The sequence below is a fragment of the Panthera pardus genome, unplaced genomic scaffold (assembly GCF_024362965.1).
Source record: "Panthera pardus isolate Hobbes unplaced genomic scaffold, ASM2436296v1 HiC_scaffold_25, whole genome shotgun sequence".
NCBI lineage: Eukaryota > Metazoa > Chordata > Mammalia > Carnivora > Felidae > Panthera > Panthera pardus.
Genome location: NW_026526821.1, coordinates 23,742,161 through 23,766,104, shown reverse-complemented (window position 1 = coordinate 23,766,104; position 23,944 = coordinate 23,742,161). Strand labels below are relative to the sequence as shown.

The 23,944-nt window shown below is 45.0% G+C and overlaps 1 protein-coding gene across 9 annotated transcripts in view; it reads left to right on the top strand.

Annotated features, from left to right (window-relative positions):
• The first annotated feature begins 8,186 nt into the window (after positions 1 to 8,186).
• CEP250 (centrosomal protein 250) overlaps positions 8,187 to 23,944 on the top strand; it is a 51,675-nt gene continuing 35,917 nt past the window's right edge. For 3 of the 9 annotated variants that reach the window (XM_053890310.1, XM_053890312.1, XM_053890308.1), the window contains exons 1-8: positions 8,188 to 8,325; positions 16,511 to 16,800; positions 17,733 to 17,789; positions 18,751 to 18,833; positions 19,065 to 19,230; positions 20,021 to 20,127; positions 20,365 to 20,616; positions 22,243 to 22,339. In XM_053890310.1, the coding sequence (XP_053746285.1) occupies positions 16,615 to 16,800; positions 17,733 to 17,789; positions 18,751 to 18,833; positions 19,065 to 19,230; positions 20,021 to 20,127; positions 20,365 to 20,616; positions 22,243 to 22,339 (948 nt within the window). In that variant the 5' untranslated portion in view covers positions 8,188 to 8,325; positions 16,511 to 16,614. Of the gene's footprint in view, positions 8,326 to 16,510; positions 16,801 to 17,732; positions 17,790 to 18,750; positions 18,834 to 19,059; positions 19,231 to 20,020; positions 20,128 to 20,364; positions 20,617 to 21,922; positions 22,018 to 22,242; positions 22,340 to 23,944 lie in introns of those variants that run through there. The other 6 variants (XM_019458678.2, XM_053890309.1, XM_053890311.1 and 3 more) reach the window with 6 other exon arrangements.

Sequence of the window (23,944 nt, the reverse complement as noted above, 5' to 3'; positions counted from 1 at the left end):
AGGACATGAGGTCAGATCATGCCTGAACCACTTTGAGTATGCCCTTGCAAACCAGAGAAAAGGAAGTTAGATTTTATTTTTAGTGAGGTGAGAAACCCAGTGGAGAGTTTTATGAAGGAAAGATTGACATGTAACATGATTAAGAGCCAGGCTACCTACCTTCAATTTCTGGCTCCTCAATTCACCATCTGTGGAATCTTAGGCTAGTTTAATCTCTCCATCCCTCAGTTTCCTCCCATATAAAATGAGAATAATGTTAATATACCTACCTTATAGAGTTGTTATCAATTGTTGTAACTTCTCAGAACAGTGTCTCATGCTGGGGCGCCTGGGTGGCTCAGCTGGCTGGGCATCTGACTTTGGCTCTGGTCATGATCTCGCAGCTTGCGGGTTTGAGCCCCGTGATGGGCTGTGTGCTGACAGCTCAGAGCCTGGAGCATGCTTCGGATTCTGTGTCTCCCTCTCTCTCTGTTCCTCCCCCATTCATGCTCTGTCTCTGTCTTTCTCAGATATAAAGCTTAAAAAGTTAAAAAAAAAAAAAGAATAGTGTTTCATGCATAGTAAGTAGTACATAAATGTTACCTATCATCTATAGTTGTTTTTTTAAATTTTTTTTAACGTTTATTTATTTTTGAGACAGAGAGAGACAGAGCATGAATGGGGAGGGTCAGAGAGAGGGAGACACAGAATCTGAAACAGGCTCCAGGCTCTGGGCTGTCAGCACAGAGCCCGACGCGGGGCTCAAACTCACAGACCGCGAGATCATGACCTAAGCCGAAGTCGGCCGCTTAACCGACTGAGCCACCCAAGCGCCCCTATCATCTATACTTTTTTAAAAAATCACTTCTCGGGGCACCTGGCTAGCTGAGTCAGCAGAGCATGTGAGTCTTGATCTTGGGGTTGTGAGTTCAAGCCCCATAATGAGGAGAGCAATTACTTAAAAATAATCACTTCTCTGAATCTGTTTCTTTATGTCTAAAATTACGATAAAAATACCTTCTTTTAAGAACTAAATTATATTTACATACATATAAAGCACCTTTCTTTCAGTGACCAGCATACAGAAGTTCCAAAAATTATAGTTTGAAAAAAAGGATTCAGTTATTAATATGCTATCTTTGTTCACAAATGAGGACATTGAGTTTCAGAAAAGTTAAGTGACCAACAGTAGGTCACATAGTTAGAAATGATAGAGGCAGGACTCAACCCATACACATGACTCTGAATCCATAGCGCGTCCCACAATGAGGAAGGATTGATCTTTCCTGGTATCATCACTCTGCATATTAAGGATAGTTGGGAAGAGGGCCCAGAGCCCCTGACCCTCCCCCTGTGTTTCTTCTGATTTGTGGGGCCTACGCTGTTCCCATCTAGGGTGCCCAGAGAGCCCTCCCACTCCCAAGAACACAGCCACCTAATCCTTCCTCTAAATATCATTCTGTTTTTTTTTTTCAACGTTTAGTTATTTTTGAGAGACAGAAGGAGACAGCACTAGCAGGGGAGGGGCAGAGAGAGAGGGGCAGAGAGAGAGGGACACACAGAATCTGAAGCAGGTCCCAGGCTCTGAGCTGTCAGCACAGAGCCCGACGCAGGGCCGAACTTACCAACTGTGAGATCATGACCTGAGCCGAAGTTGGATGCTCAACTGGGTGAGCCACCCAGGTGCTCTCTGTTTGTATTGTTCAGACTTCCCAAGAGCTGCCACTCCTAGGGGCTCTTCTGCAGTGAGCTCTCAATGGCTCCCCCACCTGATCTTCTCGGGAACTGCACCTTTCCATAGGGAGGGCCTAGGTCAATCCGTACCATTCCCTGAGATACTATAATCTGGAAACTGTGTGCAGGTGTATGTGTGTTTCTGTCCGTTCCAGGTGTGGGGCATGAGTAAAGTAACCATACATTTTTCACTTTTATTCTCTAAATTTTTTTTTAATATTTTTATTTTAAAAGTAACTTTGGGGCGCCTGAGTGACTCAGTCAGTTGAGTGCCAGACTTCTACTCAGGTCATGATCTCACAGTTCCAGCCCCTCTGTCAGGCTCTATGCTGACAGCTCAGAGCCTGAACCCTGCTTTGGATTCTGTGTCTCTCTCTGCCCCTCGCCTGCTTGTGCACGTGCTCTCTCTCCCTCAAAAATAAATAAAACTTAAAAAAATAAAAGTAATTTAAAAACCCTTTTAAAATTATACATATTAGCGAAATAATAGAAATTTATGATAAAAAAAATTCAAAGAGTACAAAAGAATACACAGAAAGGCCTAGTTCTTCCAGTCTTTCCCAGAAGCAAATGCTCTTATCAGTCTCCTGGATGACTTTCTATGCAATATTTTTAAAAACTTTTTATTGAAGTATGATATCCATACTGAATATTTTTTTTTATTTTTATTTATTTTTTTTTTTTAATTTTTTTTTTTTAACATTTATTTATTTTTGAGACAGAGAGAGACAGAGCATGAACAGGGGAGGGGCAGAGAGAGAGAGACACAGAATCTGAAATAGGCTCCAGGCTCTGAGCCGTCAGCACAGAGCCCGACGCCGGGCTCGAACCCACGGACAGTGAGATCGTGACCTGAGCTGAAATCGGACGCCTAGCCGACTGAGCCACCCAGGTGCCCCTTTTTTTATTTTTTTTAACGTTTATTTATTTTTGAGACAGAGAGAGACAGGCATGGACGGGGGAGGGTCAGAGAGAGGGAGACACAGAATCTGAAACAGGCTCCAGGCTCTGAGCTGTCAGCACAGAGTCCGACGCGGGGCTCGAACTCACGGACAGCGAGATCATGACCTGAGCCGAAGTCGGCCACTTAACCGACTGAGCCACCCAGGTGCCCCATACTGAATATATTTTAATTACAAAATAAAGTCATGCTCGTTGTAAAAAAAAAAAAAATCAAACAATAGCAAAGCTTTTTAATTAAAAGAGCAAGTCCCCTCCACAGTGCTCCCTAGTGTCTCTCCCTAGAGGTCATCACTGTTAATATTTGGGACCTGAAAACCTTATTGTCATTCTTTTTTTTTTTTCTTCTTATTGTCATTCTCGAACTCAGAAAGTTCAGATTCTTGCTAGACTTCTACTCCTCCCTCCCTTCATCTAATTTTATCTCTCATTTTGCATATAAAATCCTAATGGGTGAGTATTATTACCCTTATTTTGCACTTAGGGATTTGAGGCTCAGAGATGGGAGGTTGATTGCTTAAAGACATAAAGCAGGACCAGTTCAAACCCAGGCGAGTGTGTCTGCCTCCAAGCCTAATGCTCTTTTGACTATGTTCTTCCATCTGATTCCTGTTTGGAATATCTTATTTTATTATTTTATTTTATTTTATTTTATTTTAATTTTATTTTATTTTATTTTATATAGAGAGAGAGCCAGGGAGAAGTCCAGAGGAAGAGAGAGAATCCCAAGCAAGCTCCATGCTCAGCACAGAACCCGATGTGGGGCTCAATCCCGTAACCCTAGGATCCTGACCTGAGCCGAAATCAAGAGTCAGATGCTCAACTGACTGAGCCACTCAGGCGCCCCTCCTGCCTGGAATCTTAGAGCTTAGTTGTTGTGTCACATGAGGCAGCAGATAAAGTCTCGGGTTAAAATATAACTAAGGGCTCATTTTTTGAGGAAGGAGAGGACCTGGTCCTGTGGGAGCTGTCAACAAACATCCTTTGCTGCCCAAGTCCTGAATGGTGGTACAAAGATGCCACCCACTTCAAGAAATGTCAGGCTTGGATGAGTCAGTTACTTAGAGCTTGACTTTGTCAAGCTGAGGCAGGGTGGGGCCAGGGGGGAAAATATCCAGCAGATGAAAGGGACTGTATTATTATCTAATAATCCAGTCCAAGAAAATTCATACAATCCAACCAAGTGGTAGAATCAGCAAGAGGAGTGCCCAGAGAAAATCCCCACATTCCCCAAACATGCTATGCCCTTGCACACCATTCTGCTGTGCACATTGCTTGGAATGCCCTCCCTGCCTTTCTCTGCTCAGCAGATTTACCCTTCACAATCAGGTTGTAGTATCACCACCTCTATGAAGCCAGCAACTCCCTCTTTATAAGAGTTAGTGTGTTTGTGTGTGCAGTATGCATGTATTTTGCCTGCCTCCCATGTGAGTCCGTGAACTGAAGCAGGGTCCACGTGTTTATTGTTCTTTGGGTCTCTTCCAGGGTCTGGCTCAGGATTTGGCACATAGTAGGTACTCAATCAATATTTGTTTAATGAGGAATGAATAGACTCAGATGGACAGGAGCAAGTTGCTCACAATCTACTTCAAGATACTATATTCTTTTTGTGTCTCTAGCTCTGCTTCAGACTGTTAGCTTGTAGTGAGAAAGAGGGGAATGGTCAGGATTTTTCCTCAGTTTTTTCCCCTCCTTGCTTCCGTCACTCAAGGTGTTGATATGGAGTGGGAAAAGTCTTCTTTGAACTAGTAATGTCATTGGCTTTATGCTTTCTGGGTCTGGCAGATGTTTATAGCTGTTCCTTTCCATCATCAAAGCTTCATGGGATACTTTTCCAGGCTCTTTAGGGGTTCCCTGCTGGGCCCCTCTCCTAAATTTCCCTTAGCAAAGGCTTCTCTATTGCCAGTGGTCATTTGTCTTCTGACTTCTGGGGTCTCTTTACCCCTCTAGGAGGCCCTACTGAACAGGACCCAGGACAGGCCTAGGCAGGCTTTCTCTTACTGAGCCCACATCTGGCCTACAGAAAACATTTCTTGACAAATTCTGGGAGAGCATGCCAATCCCAACACAGCAGCACTCTCCTTAGCCTGCTACCAAAGCAGTTATCAGGCTTGTCCCTTGTTGCTAGATTTCCCAGGCAGGAGGTAGATCCAGTCACTATGTTCTCTAACTGCAATGGGGACGGATTTGGTACCTCAAACCCTCTGGAAGTCCCCTCTTCCAGTCACCTGGCTTGAGCCATTAAATCTTCTCCAAGAAGGGTGGAGACTCACAGCCAGAAATAGCTCCACAAAAATTTTCTATCCTCCACTCTCTTGACCCCATAGATAAGGGATTTAAGAACTTTAAAATAGATTTTAGGTCATTAGAAAAAAATACATATGGTGTTTTATCACCTCCCTTTGAAATTTCACATATATAATTTTAAAAAGAAAAAAAAGTCAGTCACTCCAGGCAGCCTCTTGGCATGGGGGGGGGGGGGTGGGAGGGGAGGAAATATCTATAAATAATGAACAAGGCTGGGGTGCAGGATCCATATGATAGCCCTGGGAGAGGGTTAGGATATAAAGCATGTTCCCAGAGATGGAATTTGGAGCATAGAGGAAGAAGCCTGGAGGGGACTCATGTTGGTTTTCTTCCCACCAATCTACTGTCTTTCCCTCCAATCCAGCCTCCTTTGAGAACTTCTTCCCACTCTGGTTCATCAGACAGATTTGAACATGGCCAGACTCTAATTGTGTCTGGATTAAGTCTTTTCTCAGAGGGCACTTGGGCCTCAAGCAATTCAAGTGACGTGTATGATTACTAGTTTGTTTGTCCCAAAAGTTCCTGGCACTTTGAAGAGCACTTGAAGGCTGATGTACTTTCAAAGTCTAGAGAACAGACGCTAGGGGATAATGTTACTCACGTTCACACATCAGTTAACTCTACGTTCTGCTCTGGCCCACACAAAATACCCAGTTGTACTACTTTTTTTTTTTAATGTTTATTTATTTTTGAGAGAGAAGAAGAGACAAAGCGCAAGCAGGGGAGGGGCAGAGAGAGAGGGAGACACAGAATCTGAAGCAGGCTCCAGGCTCCTAGCTGTTAGCACAGAGCCCGACGCTGGGCTCGAACCCACAGACCACGAGATCATGACCTGAGCTGGAGCTGGATGCTTAACCAACTGATTTACCCAAGTGCCCCCCAGTTGTACTACTTTATGTTTTAACACAATTTCCAATGTATTCTGTTAATACATTGTATTAATATCCAATATGAGTACATAATAGATGTTCAGTAAATGTTTGCAGGGTGAATGAATAAACAAACGAGGGAAAGAGTGAACAAATCTCCTTTACAAAGATTGAAGATCTGTTTGGTGTTAATGCCCGTCTACTCTTTACCCTTCGTAGGTAGTCTGAAAGCTATATTTACTTCTCATGGTCTTAAAACATATTGTGTAGTTTTCTGATGGATTCTATGCTATTAACCTTCATAACACTAACGCTGACTTGATTCATTCATTGAATGGATGCTTATTTAGCACCTACAATGTATCAGGCTCTGTGCTAAATGCTGGGAATAAGTCAGATATAGTCTCCTGTCCTCATGAAACTTAAGTTTTAGAGGGGGAGAAAGACAATAAGTAAACAAAAAATGTTAGTAAGTGGAAAATACTATGAAAGAGGGTACTATGATAGAAAATGATAGGATATTATTTTAATTTTTTTTATATTTATTTTTGAGACAGAGAGAAAGCATGAGTCAGGGAAGGGCAGAGGGAGGAGACAGGATTTGAAGCAGGCTCCACGCTGACAGCAGAGAGCCCAATGTGGGTGGGGCTCAAACTCACAAACTGCGAGATCATGACCTGAGTTGAAGTCAGATGCTTAGCCAACTGAGCCACCCAGGAGCCCTGATAGGATATTATTTTAGATAGCATGGTCAGGGAAGACCTACCTGAGGAAGTATCATTTAGCTGAGGACTGAAGGAGGGGAAAGTATCAGTTAAGCCTAGAGCTAGGGGAAAACAGTCTAAGTAGAAGGCCTAGTATATGCAAAGGCCCTGAGGCAAAGAAATTGTTTCTTTTCTCTTTATTCCAAATATGGTTGTATTGAACATTCTTGCACAGTACTTGTTGCAGGAGTATTTCCCTGGGGGTGGATTCCCACACCACTGATTCTTTGCATCTTTTTCTCTGTCCAGTGTCTGTGATGTTTCTTCCTTTCTCCCTAATTTGCCTTTCACTTTGGGGTCCTCTTCTCCCCCATTTACTTTCTCTTTTTCTCAAAGTAACCATTAAGAACTTTTTGTTGTTGTTCTTGTAGGAGAAAAGAAACAATATAGCTCTTATCAAAGTGTTCCCTTCTCAGGTTCCTTTGGCTGCAGATTGTCTGTTTCACTCCAACTGTCCATTCATCGATCCATCTATTCACCCAGTACTTACTGAGGACCTATTTTTGTAGGCCTTGTGATGGGTGCTAGAAATACACAGTCTTATGCAATGCTTCTCAATCACCTAAGGTATTTGCCAAAATGCAGATTCCTGGGCTCCACTCTTGGTTTACTCACTCCCTATGGGTGGAACCTAAGACTTTGCATTTTAAGAATTTCCTTTTTTTGAGAGAGAGAGAGAGAGAGAGAGAGCACAGAGGGAGAGGGAGAGAATTTCAAGCAGGCTCCATGCCCAGCAAAAAACTCTCATCTCACCACCTTGAGATCACGACCTGAGCCGAAATCAAGAGTCTGACGTCCAACAACTGAGCCACTCAGGCGCCCCTGTTTTTGTTTTGCTTTTTAATCCCAACTAAATATTTAGAACCACTGAGTGGAAAAGAGGCAGGTAAATTAAATTTATAACTCTAAGAAAACGTTTTGGTTGATAATGCATTGATAATTTGAGCACAAAATGCTATGGGAATAACACTTGGGCCATAGAGGTAAGAAAGAGTCCTCTAGAGGAAGTCAGGCTTACACAGAAAATTAGACCAACTGAGGTTCTCCGAATGGATATAAGACATTCAGGCAGAGATCACCTTGTGCAAAGACGTGAGTGAACACAGTGCTGCGTGTTCAAACGACACTAAATTGTGTTGCCTGAGTCGGCTTGGAACTACGAGGTCTGAATACGAGAAACCCCGTAACTCTTCACCCTACAGGTTTTATCCAGATCCAGAGGCCGGTTCCCTCTTTACTCGTTAATTGCATTCGGATTTGTGGGTGGAGCAGTGAGCAGACGCACGTAGAACTAAGCCCCATACACATGCGCAATGTGTAACCCCGAAGCCAAAAGGGGGATTTTTGAGGGCAAGATTTTTCTGTTACCAAGACTTCCCTTGCTCGAATCTAGCAACCCTGGCTGTCCTCATTTCTGCCCAGGGAATCTTACACCTCTTAATGTAATCCCCCCTTTCCATCTGGGCCACTCCAGTAAATCGGGTGCCAGTACTCAACATGGCGGCAGGCGCCGAGGTGGCGCAATCCGCTTAGGGGCACGCTACTTGGCGTGGGGGGTGGGGGGAGGGCTCTGCCAGGGCGGGAGTCTGGGGGGCGGGGTCTGGGCCTGGGCCCGGTGCCGGGCCCCCGCCCCCCGCCGGGCCCTAGTGGCTGCATCTCCCGCTCCGGCGCTGAGGATCACGCTGGAAATCGCGGGAGCCGAGCGTGGTGAGGTGGGGCCTCAAGGGCAGGCGGGAGGTGCCTGGGTTAACGGTCTGAGGCCCAGAGACCGGCCAGCCTCGGGCGCCTTAGGGAATCCCGTTGGAGCAGCGGCCTCCCGTTTCGGGAGGAACCCGAGGCCCAGAGGGGGGCTGGGACCGGTCCCAGGGATTCGGGCCCCTTGCCTCCGCATCCGGCTGCAGCCACCACTCGGGGCTCCAATCCGTGCAGAAAAGGATCTTCCCGATCCTCGTGTCCAATAACTGACGAGCCCGCTGCGCTCTGCTGCGCGTCTTGTTCCCAGTTCCCAGAATTTTGCTGCTCCCTCTGCCCTTGGGGATTTGCACGTGATTTGCCCCAAAGCCCAGTCCCACTCCCGCCCTACTCCGGAACTTTGGTTCTCCGCGACCCAACTCAAGTATCACTTCCTTGGAAACCATTCCCAACCGCTTTCTGCAGGCAATGTTAATCTCACTGCTTGGTTTTTGCACTCGTTGCACGGAGTTAGTTTTCCTGCCCTTCTTTCCACACGTGCACTTGGGCGTTTATGCCTTGCCTTTTTCATCCCTATATTCCAGAGTCTAGTGCTTGATGATAGTAATACTAATATTTTGCTAAATAGTCATAAGTGTCAAGTGCTACTAAATGCATTACATGTGAAGGCCCATTTAATCCTCAGCAATTTCATGAAGTGGATTCTGTATCTTCACATTTTATGCATGTGGAAACTGAGGCATTCGTAGATCATTTTGCGTAGTTTCACAGCTAATAAGTGAGTGGGGCTGGGAAATGAATTCTAGGCTGTCTGTCCCTAGAGCATGTGATGATTTCACTAGATTGCCTTTGGGTTTGATAAATGTCTGTTGAATTGGTCTTTACATTAACCCTGTGAGTTGTGGAGGCCATCATTATGATGCACATTTGACTGAGAAGGCTTGGAAAGGAGAATTGATATTCCCAAATGTACAGAGTGAGTTCATGACAAAACCAGGGGTAGAACCTACTGCCAGCACTCTGTTCCTTCACACTCTACCTTTCTTTGCCCCAGAGCTGCAGACCTAGGACTCATCATTTCACACCCTTTAGGAGGTGCCCCTCACAGAACTGTGATTTACTATTTCATTATTTGGGAGGCAGCTTAATGTAATGGAGAGGGCCAAGAGTTTGGAAGCAGATTGGGGTTTCATGCTTGTCTGCTACCGATCAGTTATATCCCTTCCATTTTTTGAGCCTAGTTTTCTCGTCTGCAAAATGAAGACAATATCTTATCTCAAAGGGTTTTTTTTTTTTTAAGTTTATTTATTTTGAGAGAGTGTGAGACAGAGCACGTGAGTGGGGGAGGGGCAGAGAGGAGAGAGAGAATCTCAAGCAGGTCTGTCTGCGCTGTCAGCGCAGAGCCCAATGCGGGGCTCCAACTCACGAACTTCAAGATCACGTCCTGAAACCAAGAGTCGAACACTTAACTGACTGAGCCACCCAGGTGCCCCTTATCTCAAAGGTTTTTTTGTGAAGATTGCAAATAATTGTTTTGAGAGAGTAAAGTGCTATATGATCAGTTTTTTACCTTTTAGAAGGTTACAGAGCTGTCAGCGTTTTGTAAGACCATTGGTAATATGGGTCGTGTTACCTAATGCTCTCATATTCTTTCATTCATTCAGCCAAATAGTTAATGAGTACCTGCTGTATACCAAGCACTGTTTTAGGAGCTGGGTATATAATGGTCAATAAAACTGTTCTTGCACTTGGGAAATTTATATTCTGATAAGTATATTACATGTAATAAGCAGATAAGGACAGATAACACACGATAAGGTAAATAGAAATACCAGTGTGTGTGGAGGAGTGGTGGCATTTTATATAGGGTTAAGGAACAGTTTTAACTGAGACAGTGACACTTGAACAGAGGCCTGAAGGTGGTAAGGGTGAGCAAGCGAATCAAGAAGATACCTGGAGGAAGAGGCCAGGGGTGGGTGGGTGGCTTGGTGTGTTCCAATAAGAGAAGCAAGGAGGGCTGTGTGGCTGGAGAGGAGTAGGAAATGGAATTAAAATGATTAGAGGCTGGGATCAAATAATTAGGAGCCTGGAGGCCATGATGATGATTTTGGTTTTTACTCTGAGTAGCCACTGGAGGGTTCTGAGTTGCATAATCTGTCACTGTTTTGAAAGGATCACTCAGATTACTCTGTTGAGAAGAAACAAATTCTAGAAGCAAGTGTGGAAGCATTGCTACCGTCTAGGAAGCTTTTGCAGTAATCCAGATGTATTAATTCTCTATCTCTGGGCAAGGAATCACTCCCAAATTTAGCAGCTTGAAATAGCTTTTTGGTTTCCGATCTCCCAGGAGACTGCAGTCAGGCTGATGGCTGCACTGCTCCCAGGATGGTTCCTTACTGCTGCTGGGCCTTCTCACAGGGCTGCCTGAGTGTCCTCAGGACATAGGGGAGAGAGTGAAAGAGAGGTCGTAGTGCCTTTTATGACCTTGTCTTGGCAGCCATTTCTACTTTATTCAGCTTCATTAACTTTATTGCGGTTCATACTCAAGGGGAGAGAATTAGGCTCCACCTCCTGAAAGAAGGTGAGTCAAAGAATTGGTGGGCATACCTTATTCCACCCCACTCGGGCTTCGCCCGGGATCGTGGTGGTTAGGGGTTGAAATGTGATAGGATCTAGTAGAGCCAACAGAGTTTGCCGATAGATTGGTTGCAGGGTGTGGGAGAATGGAATAAGTATGACTTTAGGCTTTTGGTTTGAGCATTCAGAATGATGGCATTGCGATGAACTGAAATGGGAAAGATTGGAGGAGCAGAAGTTCACTTTTGGACAAGTTAGCTTTGAGGTGCCTTTTAGACACCGATGTGGAGAGGTTATAAGTGTTTGGACTTAGTCTGAGAGTGTGAAATCCCAGAGGGAAGTGTGGGCTGGAGATGTAACATGGCGAGTCATGCGTGTCTAGGTGCTATTTTACGTTATGAAACTGGATGAGGGTGCCTAGGAAATGAATGTAAATGGAGACGAGGCCTGAAGCCTGATCCCTGGGACCTCCAACCTTCAGATGTTGGGGAGATGAGAAGCCAACAAAGGAGAAAAAAGGAGAGGCCAGAGAGGTGAGGAGGAGAACAGAAAGGGGCCCCACATAGGAGATTTATGTAAGGGGGCCACATGCTAAATTTTTTTGTGTGGAATAAGAAACAGATCATTTCTGCAGACAAATGTATATAGTTTCTTCACTCAGAAAGTAGACTGTTTGTGCTCTTAAGTGGTTTTCCTTTTTTGCTTTAAGTGACAAATTCTATTTAATAAGACCAGTCCCCATCATAGTCCTTGCAGTATGTACACTTCCAAGTCTAGGTGGTAATGCTTCTGTTTGAATCTTTATTTAGGGGCACCTGGTTGGCTCAGTAGGTTAAGCATCCTCCTTTGGCCCAGGTCATGATCTTGCAGTCCATGGGTTCGAACCCCGTTCATGGGTTCGAGCCCCACATGGAGCTGTCTGCTGTCAGCACAGAGCCTGCTTTGGATCCTCTGTCCCCCTCTCTCTCTGCCCCTCCCCTGCTCGCTCTCTCTTTCTCTCTCAAAAAAAAATAAACATTAAAATAAAAAGATTTTTGAAACTTTATTTAAATACTGCTTTTGGAGTATTTCGAATGAGGGGAACTAAATACATAATGTAGATCACTCTTCTGTCACTCTCCACCTTAGGTTCAGAGGTCACTGCCCTTCCATTCTGGTTCCTAGTAAGAGGAGGAAGTCAGCCTTGCTCATGTCTGTATCACTGGGGCAGACTGCTAGGAACTGAGCTGAAATTCATGAGCATTTATGAGATACATTAATGCATGAAAGAAGTGGGTCTTTTTCCTTTTCCTGCAGAAATGACTGTCTATTCAGTGCTTTACAATTTCCAAAGCACACTGACATCCATTATCTTATGTGAATGTAATTCAGTCTGTCACCATTTGCCAACTACTGACCTTTTCCTTTTCTGGGGGACACTGAAACCCACCTTTCTTTTGACACTGCTAGTTTCTTCTCTGACAGATCTTTCCTCTGTTCCCTCCCTCTTTTTATTCTAGTTTTAATGAATTTCAGTTTTATGGGGATTTTTTATTTTTTGGTTTTAATCATAAAACACTTCAAATCATTTTTAAAATAAACTTTTTTAGAACAATTTTAGATTTATAGAAAAATTGCACAATACAGAGAGTTCCCATATACTTTGCATTCCATTTCCCCTATTAGTAATGTCTTACATTCATGTGGTCTATTTGCTACAATTCCAAATCATTTTTTGAGATAAATGGGGCATATAAATAAAATGAACAAAATGAAGTTACTGCCTTTCTGGAGGCCTCAGTTTCCTTATCTGTAAAATGAGAGGAGGGTTGGACTAAATTTTTAAATAGCTCTAAAGATTTTTAATTATCTGCTAAAGTAAAATAATCATATAATTCTGATATAATCCCGCTCCTTTTTAAAATTATTTTTTACAGAGAGAGAGCGAGTAGGGGAGAGGGGCAGGGGGAGAGACATGGAGAATCCCAAGCAGGCTCCACACTCAGCACAGAGCTTGACATGGGGCTCGATCTCAGGATCCTGGGATCATGACCTGAGCTGAAATCAAGTCAGATGCTCCACTGACTGAGCTGCCCAGATGCCCCTAGTTCCACTTCTTTACTGAAGCATCACTATCACCTTCCCAAATAATGTGTATGTGTTAACAGCAGCCTTAGCCTTAGCCTTATCCTAAGAGATGGTTTAGTAGGAGAATTCTGGGGAGTGTAGCAGAGCTGCTTATAGAGATAGTAGGTTGAACTATACGACATTACCATTTTTATAGGTTAAAAAATGGGCACCAAACATTGGGGGGTAGGGGTTCCCAGGAGGGAGGGGAGCCCTTGGGGCCTCTGAGACTCCTACTTCATGCAAAAGCCCAGCCCAGCCCTCACACTATTAGGGGAGAAAAGGCTCATCAGGTCCCGTGGAGCAGTTCAGAGCTACTCTTGCTGGCACTGTTGGCCCCAAGAGTGGTTTCCTGGCAGGTTTTTGCCTCCAACTAGCACAGAGAGACTGAGCCAGCATTTCACAGAGCCACGGTGAGCTGGTTGACACAGCCCTGGTATAAAGGAAAGGCAGAAAGAGAGGATGTTTGGAGTGTGAGGGAAGACTGTATTCACCCGGGTTCTAGGTTAGGAGAGGCAGCCTGGGTATTGGTGCCACTCTATTCTTCCTGCTTTGTGCACTTTCCTTACTGTCTACTACAGGCTTTGCAAACTCTGCTATCTTCTGTTGCCCAGGAGGTGATGTGAATTAGGAAACTGAGTTTTCCGCTGTAACTCTGTTATAAAAAAAACAACAGCACGGGGGCATCTGGGTGGCTCAGTCAGTTAAGCGTCCTACTCTTGGTTTTGGCTCAGGTCATGATCTCACGGTTCGTGAGATCAAGTCCCTGTGCTGACAGGGAGAGATTCTCTCTCTTCCTCTCTCTCTGCCTCTCTCTCTCAAAATAAATAAACATTAAAAAAAAAAAAAGAAAGAAAGAAAAACAACGGCACAAGTGCAAGGATAAATGGCAATTAGAATCTGCTATCAGTGTGAGGAAGAGGATAGGCTGGGGAGCGGGGTGGAGACTGGTGAGCTGGAAAACATATGCCTTGTCTCAGGGAGTAGATATTTATTTATTTATTTATTTATTTATTTATTTATTTATTTATTTATGAGAGACAAGAGCGTGAGTGGGGGAGGGCAGAGAAAGAGGGAGACACAGGATCGGTGAGCTGGAAAACATATGCCTTGTCTCAGGGAGTAGATATTTATTTATTTATTTATTTATTTATTTATTTATTTATTTATTTATTTATGAGAGACAAGAGTGTGAGTGGGGGAGGGCAGAGAAAGAGGGAGACACAGGATCCAAAGCAGGCTCCAGGCTCTGAGCTGTCAGCACAGAGCCCGATGCAGGGCTCGAACTCTTGAACTGTGAGATCATGACCTGAGCTGAAGTCGGATTTTTAACCAACTGAGCCACTCAGGTGCCCCAGACACTCTTCACTGCAGCTGGTTGTTGCCTTATAGGAATGTGAGTCCTGGGTCACTAGATATTCTGATTTTCCAAAGGAGCCAGAGGTAAGAATTTTTAAAAATAACTTAAATTATTATTATTTTTTATTTGAGAGAGAGAGCAGGGGAGGCAACAGGCAAAGGGGAGAGAGAGAGAGAGAAAGAAAATCCTAAGCAGGTTCCATGTCCAGCAAGGAGCCTGATGCAGGTCTTGATCCCACAACCTTGGGATCATGACCTGAGCCAAAATTAAAAGTCAGACACTCAACCGACTGAGCCACCCAGGCACCCCTAGAAATAAGATTTTTTATATGTGTTCTCCCAATGGTAAATGTTGATACCTAATTTTAACTCTTAAAAGCATGATATAGGCCACATAATGGTTGAAAAGAACCAGCAGGCCACATTTGTAACCTCTGCTAAGGGTTTAGATCTGCCTGGAGTGAGGCCCACATGCATTTCTTCAACCTACTAATGACCAAAATGAATTAGACAGCTTCTGCTTTTAAGGAATTCACAGATTAGTAGAGAAGATAGATAATAATGATAAAATGTAATATAGACATTAGACTCTCTCTCTGTATTATATATAGTTATATACAAATGTCTTCTGTATAACAGTGTCATATATGTGCAAGTACATATATACATATATTTATGTATATATAGCTATAAAAGTGATTAACTCTTCCTGTGTACATCTGGCCTGACATGATAAGAGGTGGCATTTGAGCCAGGATGTAGATCAACAGTTTGGTGCATGAAAGGGATTTGGGGCCCCTGAAATTCCCACTGTATATGCAAATGTTAGATTTCCATTTGCTGTATATACTACTTTCTTCAGATGTTTACACTGATGGTCTGCTGGCTAGACCAAGAGGGCAGCTCTAATATTCCGTTTTCTTGATAGGTAATTGGAAAATCAGATATTCCTTAACCCTTCTGGTGGGTGTCTCATGTCTCAGGGTTAATAAAACGAGAACTCTAACCCACCCGCCTCCTCCCATGTTATCATGTGCTTTAGAGGCCTCAGAAACTCAGAGGTCACATAGCTGGGAGCCCTAATTTTTGGATGAGGAGACTGGAAGGAAAGTAGTATGTCCAAGGTCACTGAGCCCATTAGAGGCAGAGCTTAATCCCAAACTCTTCCTGACCACTGTGCCTCTCTCTCTCCTGAATATCTCTCAAGGTCACTGGTTAGGCTGGTCCCCCTCCCTCTCAGCCAGTCTCCCCTCCTCCCCCACAGGTGGCCCATTGCCCTGTTTGGCCCAGCTCCTGGTGGGTGAGGAGGGTTTGCTATCCTACTGAGGCTGATTTTCCCTCCCTCTCTTAATGGATCCCCTGTCTGAAATGCCTGCTACTCCATTTCTTTGTCAGAGAGTCAGGCTGCTTGTATTCAAATCCCTAATCAACCAAATGCCAACTGTATGAACTTGGACAAATTGTTTAAGCTTTCTAATTTTTTAACTGAAGCTTAACCTTGTAAGCCTCAATTTTATCATCCATGTACAAAGAGTTATAACATGATCTACCCTGAAGTGTAATAGAAAGGTTTCGAGATTCTCATGGTGACAAAAATGACATAGTATGTGTAAAGCACTTAACAGTGTGACTGACCTGCAGACATACTTAACATGTATTAACTATGATGATGTTGAGTCCCATAGCTCACAGACCCCCAGAATGGGTTAAATGCCCTTCCACTGTTTTCCCATACTATCCTATAATGTCTCTGTTATTATTACACACACTACGTTGTCTCATGATTGTGTCTTTCTCCCCTACTAGACTAGAAACACCTTCAGTGATTCATTCAACAAATGTTTATTAAGCACTGTGCCAAGCACTAGGGACGCAATGGTAAACCAGGAACTCTTGGTCTAGTGCAGAGTTCCAGAAGACATGCCAGGAAACACTGGTCCTGTGAGCTTGTCTCATGGTCCAATACATTTGGCAAATGATGCTTATCATAGCCTCCCTGCTCCTAATCCTAGAGATTAGGGCCCATGTTAGTATTTTAAAGGCACTGATGGGTCCTATAGTAAAGGAACCCACTTATCCAGCTTTGCCGGATAAGTGAGCATTTGATGAGTAAATTTGAACCACCTAGACATTCCTTTCAACTCTGTGTGTTTTGGTCCCCAGCTCAAGAGGAGGTCCAAGTGGCACAACAATGACCAGAGACCTTACTGGGCGTGAACAGCCTCTGGCTGAATAGGGGCCTGAGGGCTTACCTGTCTGGTGCCCCCATGGAGACAGGAGGCCCTGGGTCGAACAATATGAAGCCCCAGTCACTGCAGCTGGTGCTGGAGAAGCAAGTACTGGCACTACAGCAGCAGATGGCAGAGAACCAAGCCATCTCCTGGCGGAAGCTGAAAAGCTCCCAGGAGGCCCAGCAGAGGCAAGCAGCCCTCGTGAGGAAGCTGCAGGCCAAGGTGAGGCAGCTGCCCTTCCAGGGAGGCGGAGAGAACACCTCTGGGCACTGGGTGCTGAGGTGGAACAAGGGTTACAGGAGACAGGACAGCCTCTCCCATGATGCTCACGACTTCACAAGAGATACATCCTGTCCCTTTATTTTTTTATTTTTTTATTTTTTTATTATTATTATTTTTTTTAACGTTTATTTATTTTTGAGACAGAGAGACACAGAGCATGAACGGGGGAGGGGCAGAGAGAGAGGGAGACACAGAATCGGAAGCAGGCTCCAGGCTCTGAGCCATCAGCCCAGAGCCCGACGCGGGGCTCGAACTCACGGACCACGAGATCGTGACCTGAGCTGAAGTCGGACACCCAACCGACTGAGCCACCCAGGCGCCCCCATCCTGTCCCTTTAAAAAAAAAATTTTTTTTAATGTTTATTTATTTTTGAGAGAGACAGAGACAGAATGTGAGCAGGGGAGGGGCAGAGAGAGAAGGAGACGCAGAATCTGAAGCAGGCTCCAGGCTCTGAGCTGTCAGCACAGAACCCGACTCGGGGCTTGAACTCACAGACTGCAAGATCATGACCTGAGCTGAAGTCGAACGCTTAACCAACTGAGCCACCCAGGCGCCCCTATCCTGCCCCTTTTAAAGATGGTGGCCACAAGGGCTAAATTAGTTGTCTATGTTTGCTCTCCTAGGATAGAGCTAGGACCTGAGCCTGTGTTTTCTGGTTCCAAAGTCCATAATCTTACCTCTCCAATATGAGAGGCATAGAGAAAGTATTATTAACGGACCAGATAGAAGCAACAAGATGTTCTGGCCCTACCTCACTGTTATCACTCGGACCCTGTTCACAGCAGGTTTGCCCAAGATCCTCCAGGGCCTTTGTTTTGGGCTGTTTGTACCAGGCTTGCCCATTGCCCACATCCTGCTCTGTTTGCCTCAGGTGTTACAGTACCGGACCTGGTGCCAAGAGCTGGAGAAGCGGCTGGAAGCCTCTGGGGTGAGTGAGGCTGTTTTGGGTTCCCCCTGAGCCCTCAGTGAGTATGCTTGTAAGGAAGGCCTTGTTTGCTGGCTAAGGGAGGTTGGGGTGTGATAAGGCAGTGTTTGGTGGAAGTCTCTTTCTGTGTTCAGCCCCTGAGAGCTTTATCACACAGATACTTTCATTGGACTAGCTATTCCGGGCCTGTCAGACGCCAACCCTTGGCTCTCTAAGGACAAAATGCAGCTTCGGGAGACTTAATCAGATTGGAAAGGATGTGGAATCAGAAGGAAGAAATGCATTTTTCCTCCAGAAGGTGTCAGTGTTTATCTGTCTTAGCAGTGGGCCTTTGCAGGCCTAAAAAGCATGTTTGTGGCAGAGGGATTTATTTGTGCTGTTGGCTGGGTTGACCTGGCTTTGAAAGACCCATTTGCCTTTGTTCCAGCTCTCTCTCGGCACCTTCTCACATTACTCTCAGGAAAGTTCTCTCAGAGGAGGGAAAGAACCAAAACTTACTGAGCACCATTCTATGTAGGCCAGGCACCATTCAGCATTGTCATGTTATGATGTCACTTAACCTGCAAGGCAGCTTTCTGAGAGGAATGGTAACTCCTTCATTTTGTAGTGAAGACTTTGTGGCTCAGAGAAGTTGAATAACTTCCTGAGGTCCAAAATGTAATGTTATAGAAGTCAAGGCCATTAGTGAAAGATATGTCTTATGCTTCTTAGGTTGAAAACTCTTTTCATTACCAAATGCCACCTTTGAGGAGAGGTTACTGGTTCACTTTTAGAAAAGGGGATGCAATGGATTTACCTTCAGGATGTAGTGATCGAGAAAAGAGACATATTGCTAACAGAGGAGAGAAAGAATCAAAAGAATAAAAAGAAGGAATAAAAAGGTTGTGCAGAAGGGGGCATCAGGGAATTGATCTGAGTGGTCTTCTCTTTGGAGGTAAATAAGACTTGTTTCTATCTGGCTAAGGGACCAATCTCTCCAAGGTGGGAAAGTGTGGAGGAGCCAAGCCTGGAACAGCTGCTGGTCCGATTGGAAGAGGAGCAACAGAGGTGATGAACCCCATGTTCTCTGGCTGGGGGTGATGCTGGTAGCCAGTGGGTTCTGAAGGCTGAGAGGAAACCTCTGCCCTGAGGGCTAACATGGATAAAACCATGCACCTCAGCCTTAGCCCTCCAGTTCCGGGCAGTGGAAAATTCCAATGTTTGTCATCTTACTCCAAGAGGTCCGAGGGTTGGATCAAGCCTTTATTTTGCACTTGTTCCCGCCCCTCCCCAGTGCAGGTGTGAGAGTCTAGCAGAGGTGAACACCCAGCTTCGACTGCACATGGAAAAAGCTGACATGGTGAATAAAGCACTTCGGGAAGATGTGGAAAAACTGACAGTGGACTGGAGCCGAGCCCGGGATGAGCTAATGAGGAAGGAGAGCCAGTGGCAGATGGAGCAGGAGGTAGGAGGAATAAGGGGCTGTAACCACGAGGCTGGGGGGGCTTATGCTTGGGGCACCACCATCCCCGTCAGTGCTGGGAAAGGTTAACTTAGGAACCTGGATGGAAGCTGAACTGTTGCTAAAGTCCCTAAGCCTCCTCCCTACTCGGGCCGGCCGCTTTGCCCTGCTGCGGCTCTTGGCTGACTACTGTCCTTATCTACCTAGTCGAGGTTTTGCTGGCAAGTGAAATGACACTCAGGGCAGCTCTGTCCCTGCATAAGTGGCCAGCTTTGGTTTTAGACAGAGCTGAAATCTCGCTGACTCCCCTCTTCCGGAGGCGTGTATATTTAGATGCTCAAAAGGTAGCTAGTAAACGTGAATGGAGAAGAAAAAACGGATACAGACCTTGAGGAATTTTCAGATCCCAGCTAATGAAACTAATGTCTCCTAAGCCTTTGCTGCATGACAGGTATTTCGTTAGGCGATTTGCATGTGGTATGCCCTTGGATCTTTATTCTAAGTCGGTGGTAATAATGGCAATGGTTCCCGTTTGTTGAGGAACTACTGTTTATCTTTTTATGATCAGCTCAAAGGAAGGTCATATACCGTCTCAGGCCCTTTGACCTCCTGAATACCACTGATAACTTTATTAAACTCTTAAGCGTGACCTGAATATAGGTACCCAGTCGTAAGCTGTCTCCCGTGAGTCCGTCTTTCCCTACCCCGGGGAGCCAGGAGGAGTCCTAGACTCCTGCGCTGGCAAAAGACAGACTTCTGCCCTTTGATATGACCTGGATTTCTGAATATGCAGTTCTTCAAGGGCTACCTGAAAGGGGAGCACGGTCGCCTTCTTGGTCTGTGGCGGGAGGTGGTGACCTTCCGACGCCACTTCCTGGAAATGAAGTCAGCCACTGACAGGTTAGTGTGGGGATAAGAGGGGAGGTTTCCCCTACTGATTCTAGACTTAATGAGAGTGGGCTGCTGTAGAAGTGGGGGACAGGGGAAGGGGGGGTAGAAGAGTGGGTGGGGAGGGATGATATTGTTGGATTCAGATGACTTTCCCCAGAACCTGCTCCTCAGGCTTCCCTGGGCCTGATCTCCATGCTCCCTTCCTCGGTCCCTACTGGAGTCTGCTCTTTCCTTGCTTGTACTCAGAGACCTGACGGAGCTCAAGGCTGAGCATGTGAGGCTTTCAGGGTCCCTGTTGACCTGTTGTCTCCGCTTGACTGTGGGTGCCCGGTCTGGAGAACCTGATGGATCTGGGAGACTGGATGGGAGTGAGCCAACTCAGCTGCTGCTTCTACTAACCAAGACCCAGAAGCTGGAGAAGGAAGTCCATGAAAGGAGCCAGGAGTTAATACAGCTGAAGAGTCAAGGGGATCTGGAGAAGGCTGGGCTGCAGGATCGGTGAGATGGGCTAGGGTCCTAGGAAGGGGTTGTTGAGGGTGTTGACTCCTTTAGAGAGATAGAGATGGGTGGTGGGGGGTGGAAGGTGTGAAGAGCATTCCTCCCACAAGAAGGAAGTTGCGGAGGGAGTTTAGTTTGGAACCCGGTGCCCCAGTTGAGGCCATGTGACTGTCCTCTGCCCTCACACCATCCTGCAGCTCAGTGTCTCTCATGTTGATTTATAGAGCTAGCTACGACTGTCTTCAGTCAACACTAAACTACTCACCATTCCCAGAACAGCCAAGCTCTTCCACACCCCCCTGCCTTTGTACATGCTGACCTTAGCCTGGAAGGCCTCTTTCCCTTCTCCCTCTGCCTCATCCCTTAAGGCAAATGTCACCTCTTCTGTGAAGCTTTCCCTGACCTCAGTAGCCTGTTGAATTACTATGCCTTGGTGTGGTCTTTTGACCTGCTGGTTATAATATTGATCTCACTGTTTCTCACTGATTATTAACCTTTTTTTTGTTGTTAGGTTCTTCTGTTTTTTGGATTTTGATAAAATAGGCTTTTTAAAAATAATGTAAGAAGGGCAGAGACATAAGCAAAGAGCCCCATTTGAATTTCAGTGCAGAGTTGGGTTTATACCCCATGGCTAGGGTTGTGTCACCACCTATTGGTGATGTATGTAAATAGCAGTCTGTTTTGTTCTGGGTTGTGAAGCGCTGGGAGGCGCCAAGGACAGAGACCACGTCTTAGTACGTTTATGTCTCTAGTGCTTTGCACTTCGTCTGCCATACACTAACATTCAATGGATGTTTGTTTAAAGATACAATCATTAAATTAATGGCCATACGGTGAATAGAGGCTCTTAGAGATGATACAGAATATAATTATTAAGACTAAAAAAAAAAAAAAAAAAGAAAGAAAAGAAATTTAACTCCCGGATAGCATTCATTCAAGAAATATTTATTTAGGGGCGCCTGGCCGGCTCAGCTAATAGAGCATACGACTCTTGATCTTGGGGTTGTGAGTTTGAGCCCCATGTTGGGTGTAGAGGTTACTTAAAAAAATAAAATCTTAAAAACGAAAAAAAGAAATGTTTATTTAGCTACCCATATAATACCAGATACTGAACTCCAGGATATAGCATAAAGTGATAAAAATGTATGATGATTTCCCTGAACCTTAAGGTTAATATCACAGAGGTTGACCATAATCTTCCTGAATGGCCCCTCCTCTTTCCTTATCAGAGTCAGACCCTTGGGCTGGAGGGACCTTGGGACTGTCCAATGTGGCAATTCTGATGTTCTTATTGGCTTCAGGGTGCTTGACTTCAAGATCAAGCGGGGCCTGGAAGGGCCCGGGCCAGGGCTTTCCTTCAGCTCTCGGGCCCCCAAACACGTGTTCCAGCCTTGAGATGTGGTAAATCCCTGCATGTGTCTGAGTGGCTTTTGACTACCCCCCCAACCCCCCCAGTTCAAGACTGTAGTATCATATGGTCTTCAGGGAGTGCAGGGGCCAGGGGCACCCAAGTGACTCTGGGGAGGCTGTAGTGGGAATGTCTGGGTTGGGGCTGGGGCGTGCTGCATAGTAACTCTGTCACCACAGTGCACTGCCCAAATGACAGTGCTGTGCTCTTCTCTTCAGGGTGACCGAGCTCTCTGTTCTACTGACCCAGGCTCAGAAGCAAAATGAAGATTATGAGAAGATGTTAAAGGCTCTGAGAGAGGCAATGGAGATCCTGGTACATGATCCTTTGTTCGGGAAAGGAGTTGGGAGTGGGCCTATAGGTTCCTTGTCCTTTATGGATAGATAATGCAAGATACCAGTTAAATGTTCCTTGACAAAATGCTAAAAAATAAATTTTGGCTGAATCTGAATACTTATTCATTTTTGCATTCACCAGTAAATACTGGTATATTCCTGGGGAAACTACAACGATGTATGCATGTGGTGTGTCCTCATCGGAGAGAGTGGGACATACATTAAGAGGCACCTGGCAAAGGATGGGGATGTGTGATTCAAAACCTAGTCATATGGGAAACAACTGAGGAATATAGCAATGGTTAGCTTGGAGCAAAAAGGGCTTGAGGAAGATATGATGGCTGCCATCACAAATCTGAAGGACTGACATTGGGGAAAAGAGTTGACTTGTTTGATGTTTTCCAGGTGGGCACAAGCAATGTTGATGACTAGAAGTCACAGGGTAGTAGAGTTTGTCTAACAGCTAAAGCTGCTCAGTAGGTGAACAGTCTTCCCTGTGGAAGAGTGAGGTTTGTGTCTCTGGCTTCACGTTTGCCAGAGATATTATCAAAGGGACTCTCTAAAGTTGGACGTGAGAACCTCTGGCTTGATTCCACATTTCCTTTCGTTTCTAAGAATTTTGATCTCTTTTATTAGGCGGGTCCTGTATGCCTATCCTCATGCAAACCCCTGGTATTATCTGAGCTGGCATCTACAGGGATTCAGAGTTGTTTATGCCTTTTTGGTTCCTTTTGATCAGGAATTTGCAAATTCAAATGTCCATAGTACCCAGATAATGCCAAAGAGTGAAGTGGGTTCCCTTGTAAGGATTTGGGTTTTCTAGCGCTATCGTAGTTAGTTTTGAGTACTACAGGGGACACTTGATTTCAATATTGAGAAAATGACGAGGCATAGTAGGGACTCCAGACCCTAAAGAATACATGCCTCATCTGGAGGAGACACCCACTGTTCAACTTCAGGAAATTATTGCCATGTAGGAATGGGGGCTGGTCTGGCCCATCTGTTAACTTTTTATTTTTTATTTGTATTTGTATTTCTTTCTTTTTTTTTTTTTTTAAGTAGGCTTCACACCCAGCATGGAGCCCAATTCATTGCCCAAACTCACGACCCTGAGATTAAGACCTGAGCTGAGATCAAGAGTCGGATGCTTAACCAACTGAGCCACCCAGGCATCTGTTAACTTTTTGAGAAAAGCCAGAAAGTCAGAATTTCTCAATTCATAAAATCTCTCAATGTATAAACGATGGTTCAAATTTTGTGTAGGCCAAAGAAAACACAGCTGCAGGTCTGTGTCTTGAGGTCTTCGCTAACAATATGATCAGAAGGAACTGAGGAAATCTTGAGTCTTCAAGTTTACTGCTAGCTCTGAGGCTTAGGGGTTTCTCTTGTCTAGCCTTAGATCTCAAGCATCTGTTTGCTGTACAGAGGCAGCTGCCATTCTCCCTCCAATGATAGCTGATATTCATTGAGCATTTCTTTTGTGCCAGGCACTATGTTGAGTAATTTATATGCATCTTTTTCATTCAAGCCTCAACAAAAATGTGTGAAGTGGTTGCTGTTAATTATTCCTATGTTAAAGAGAATG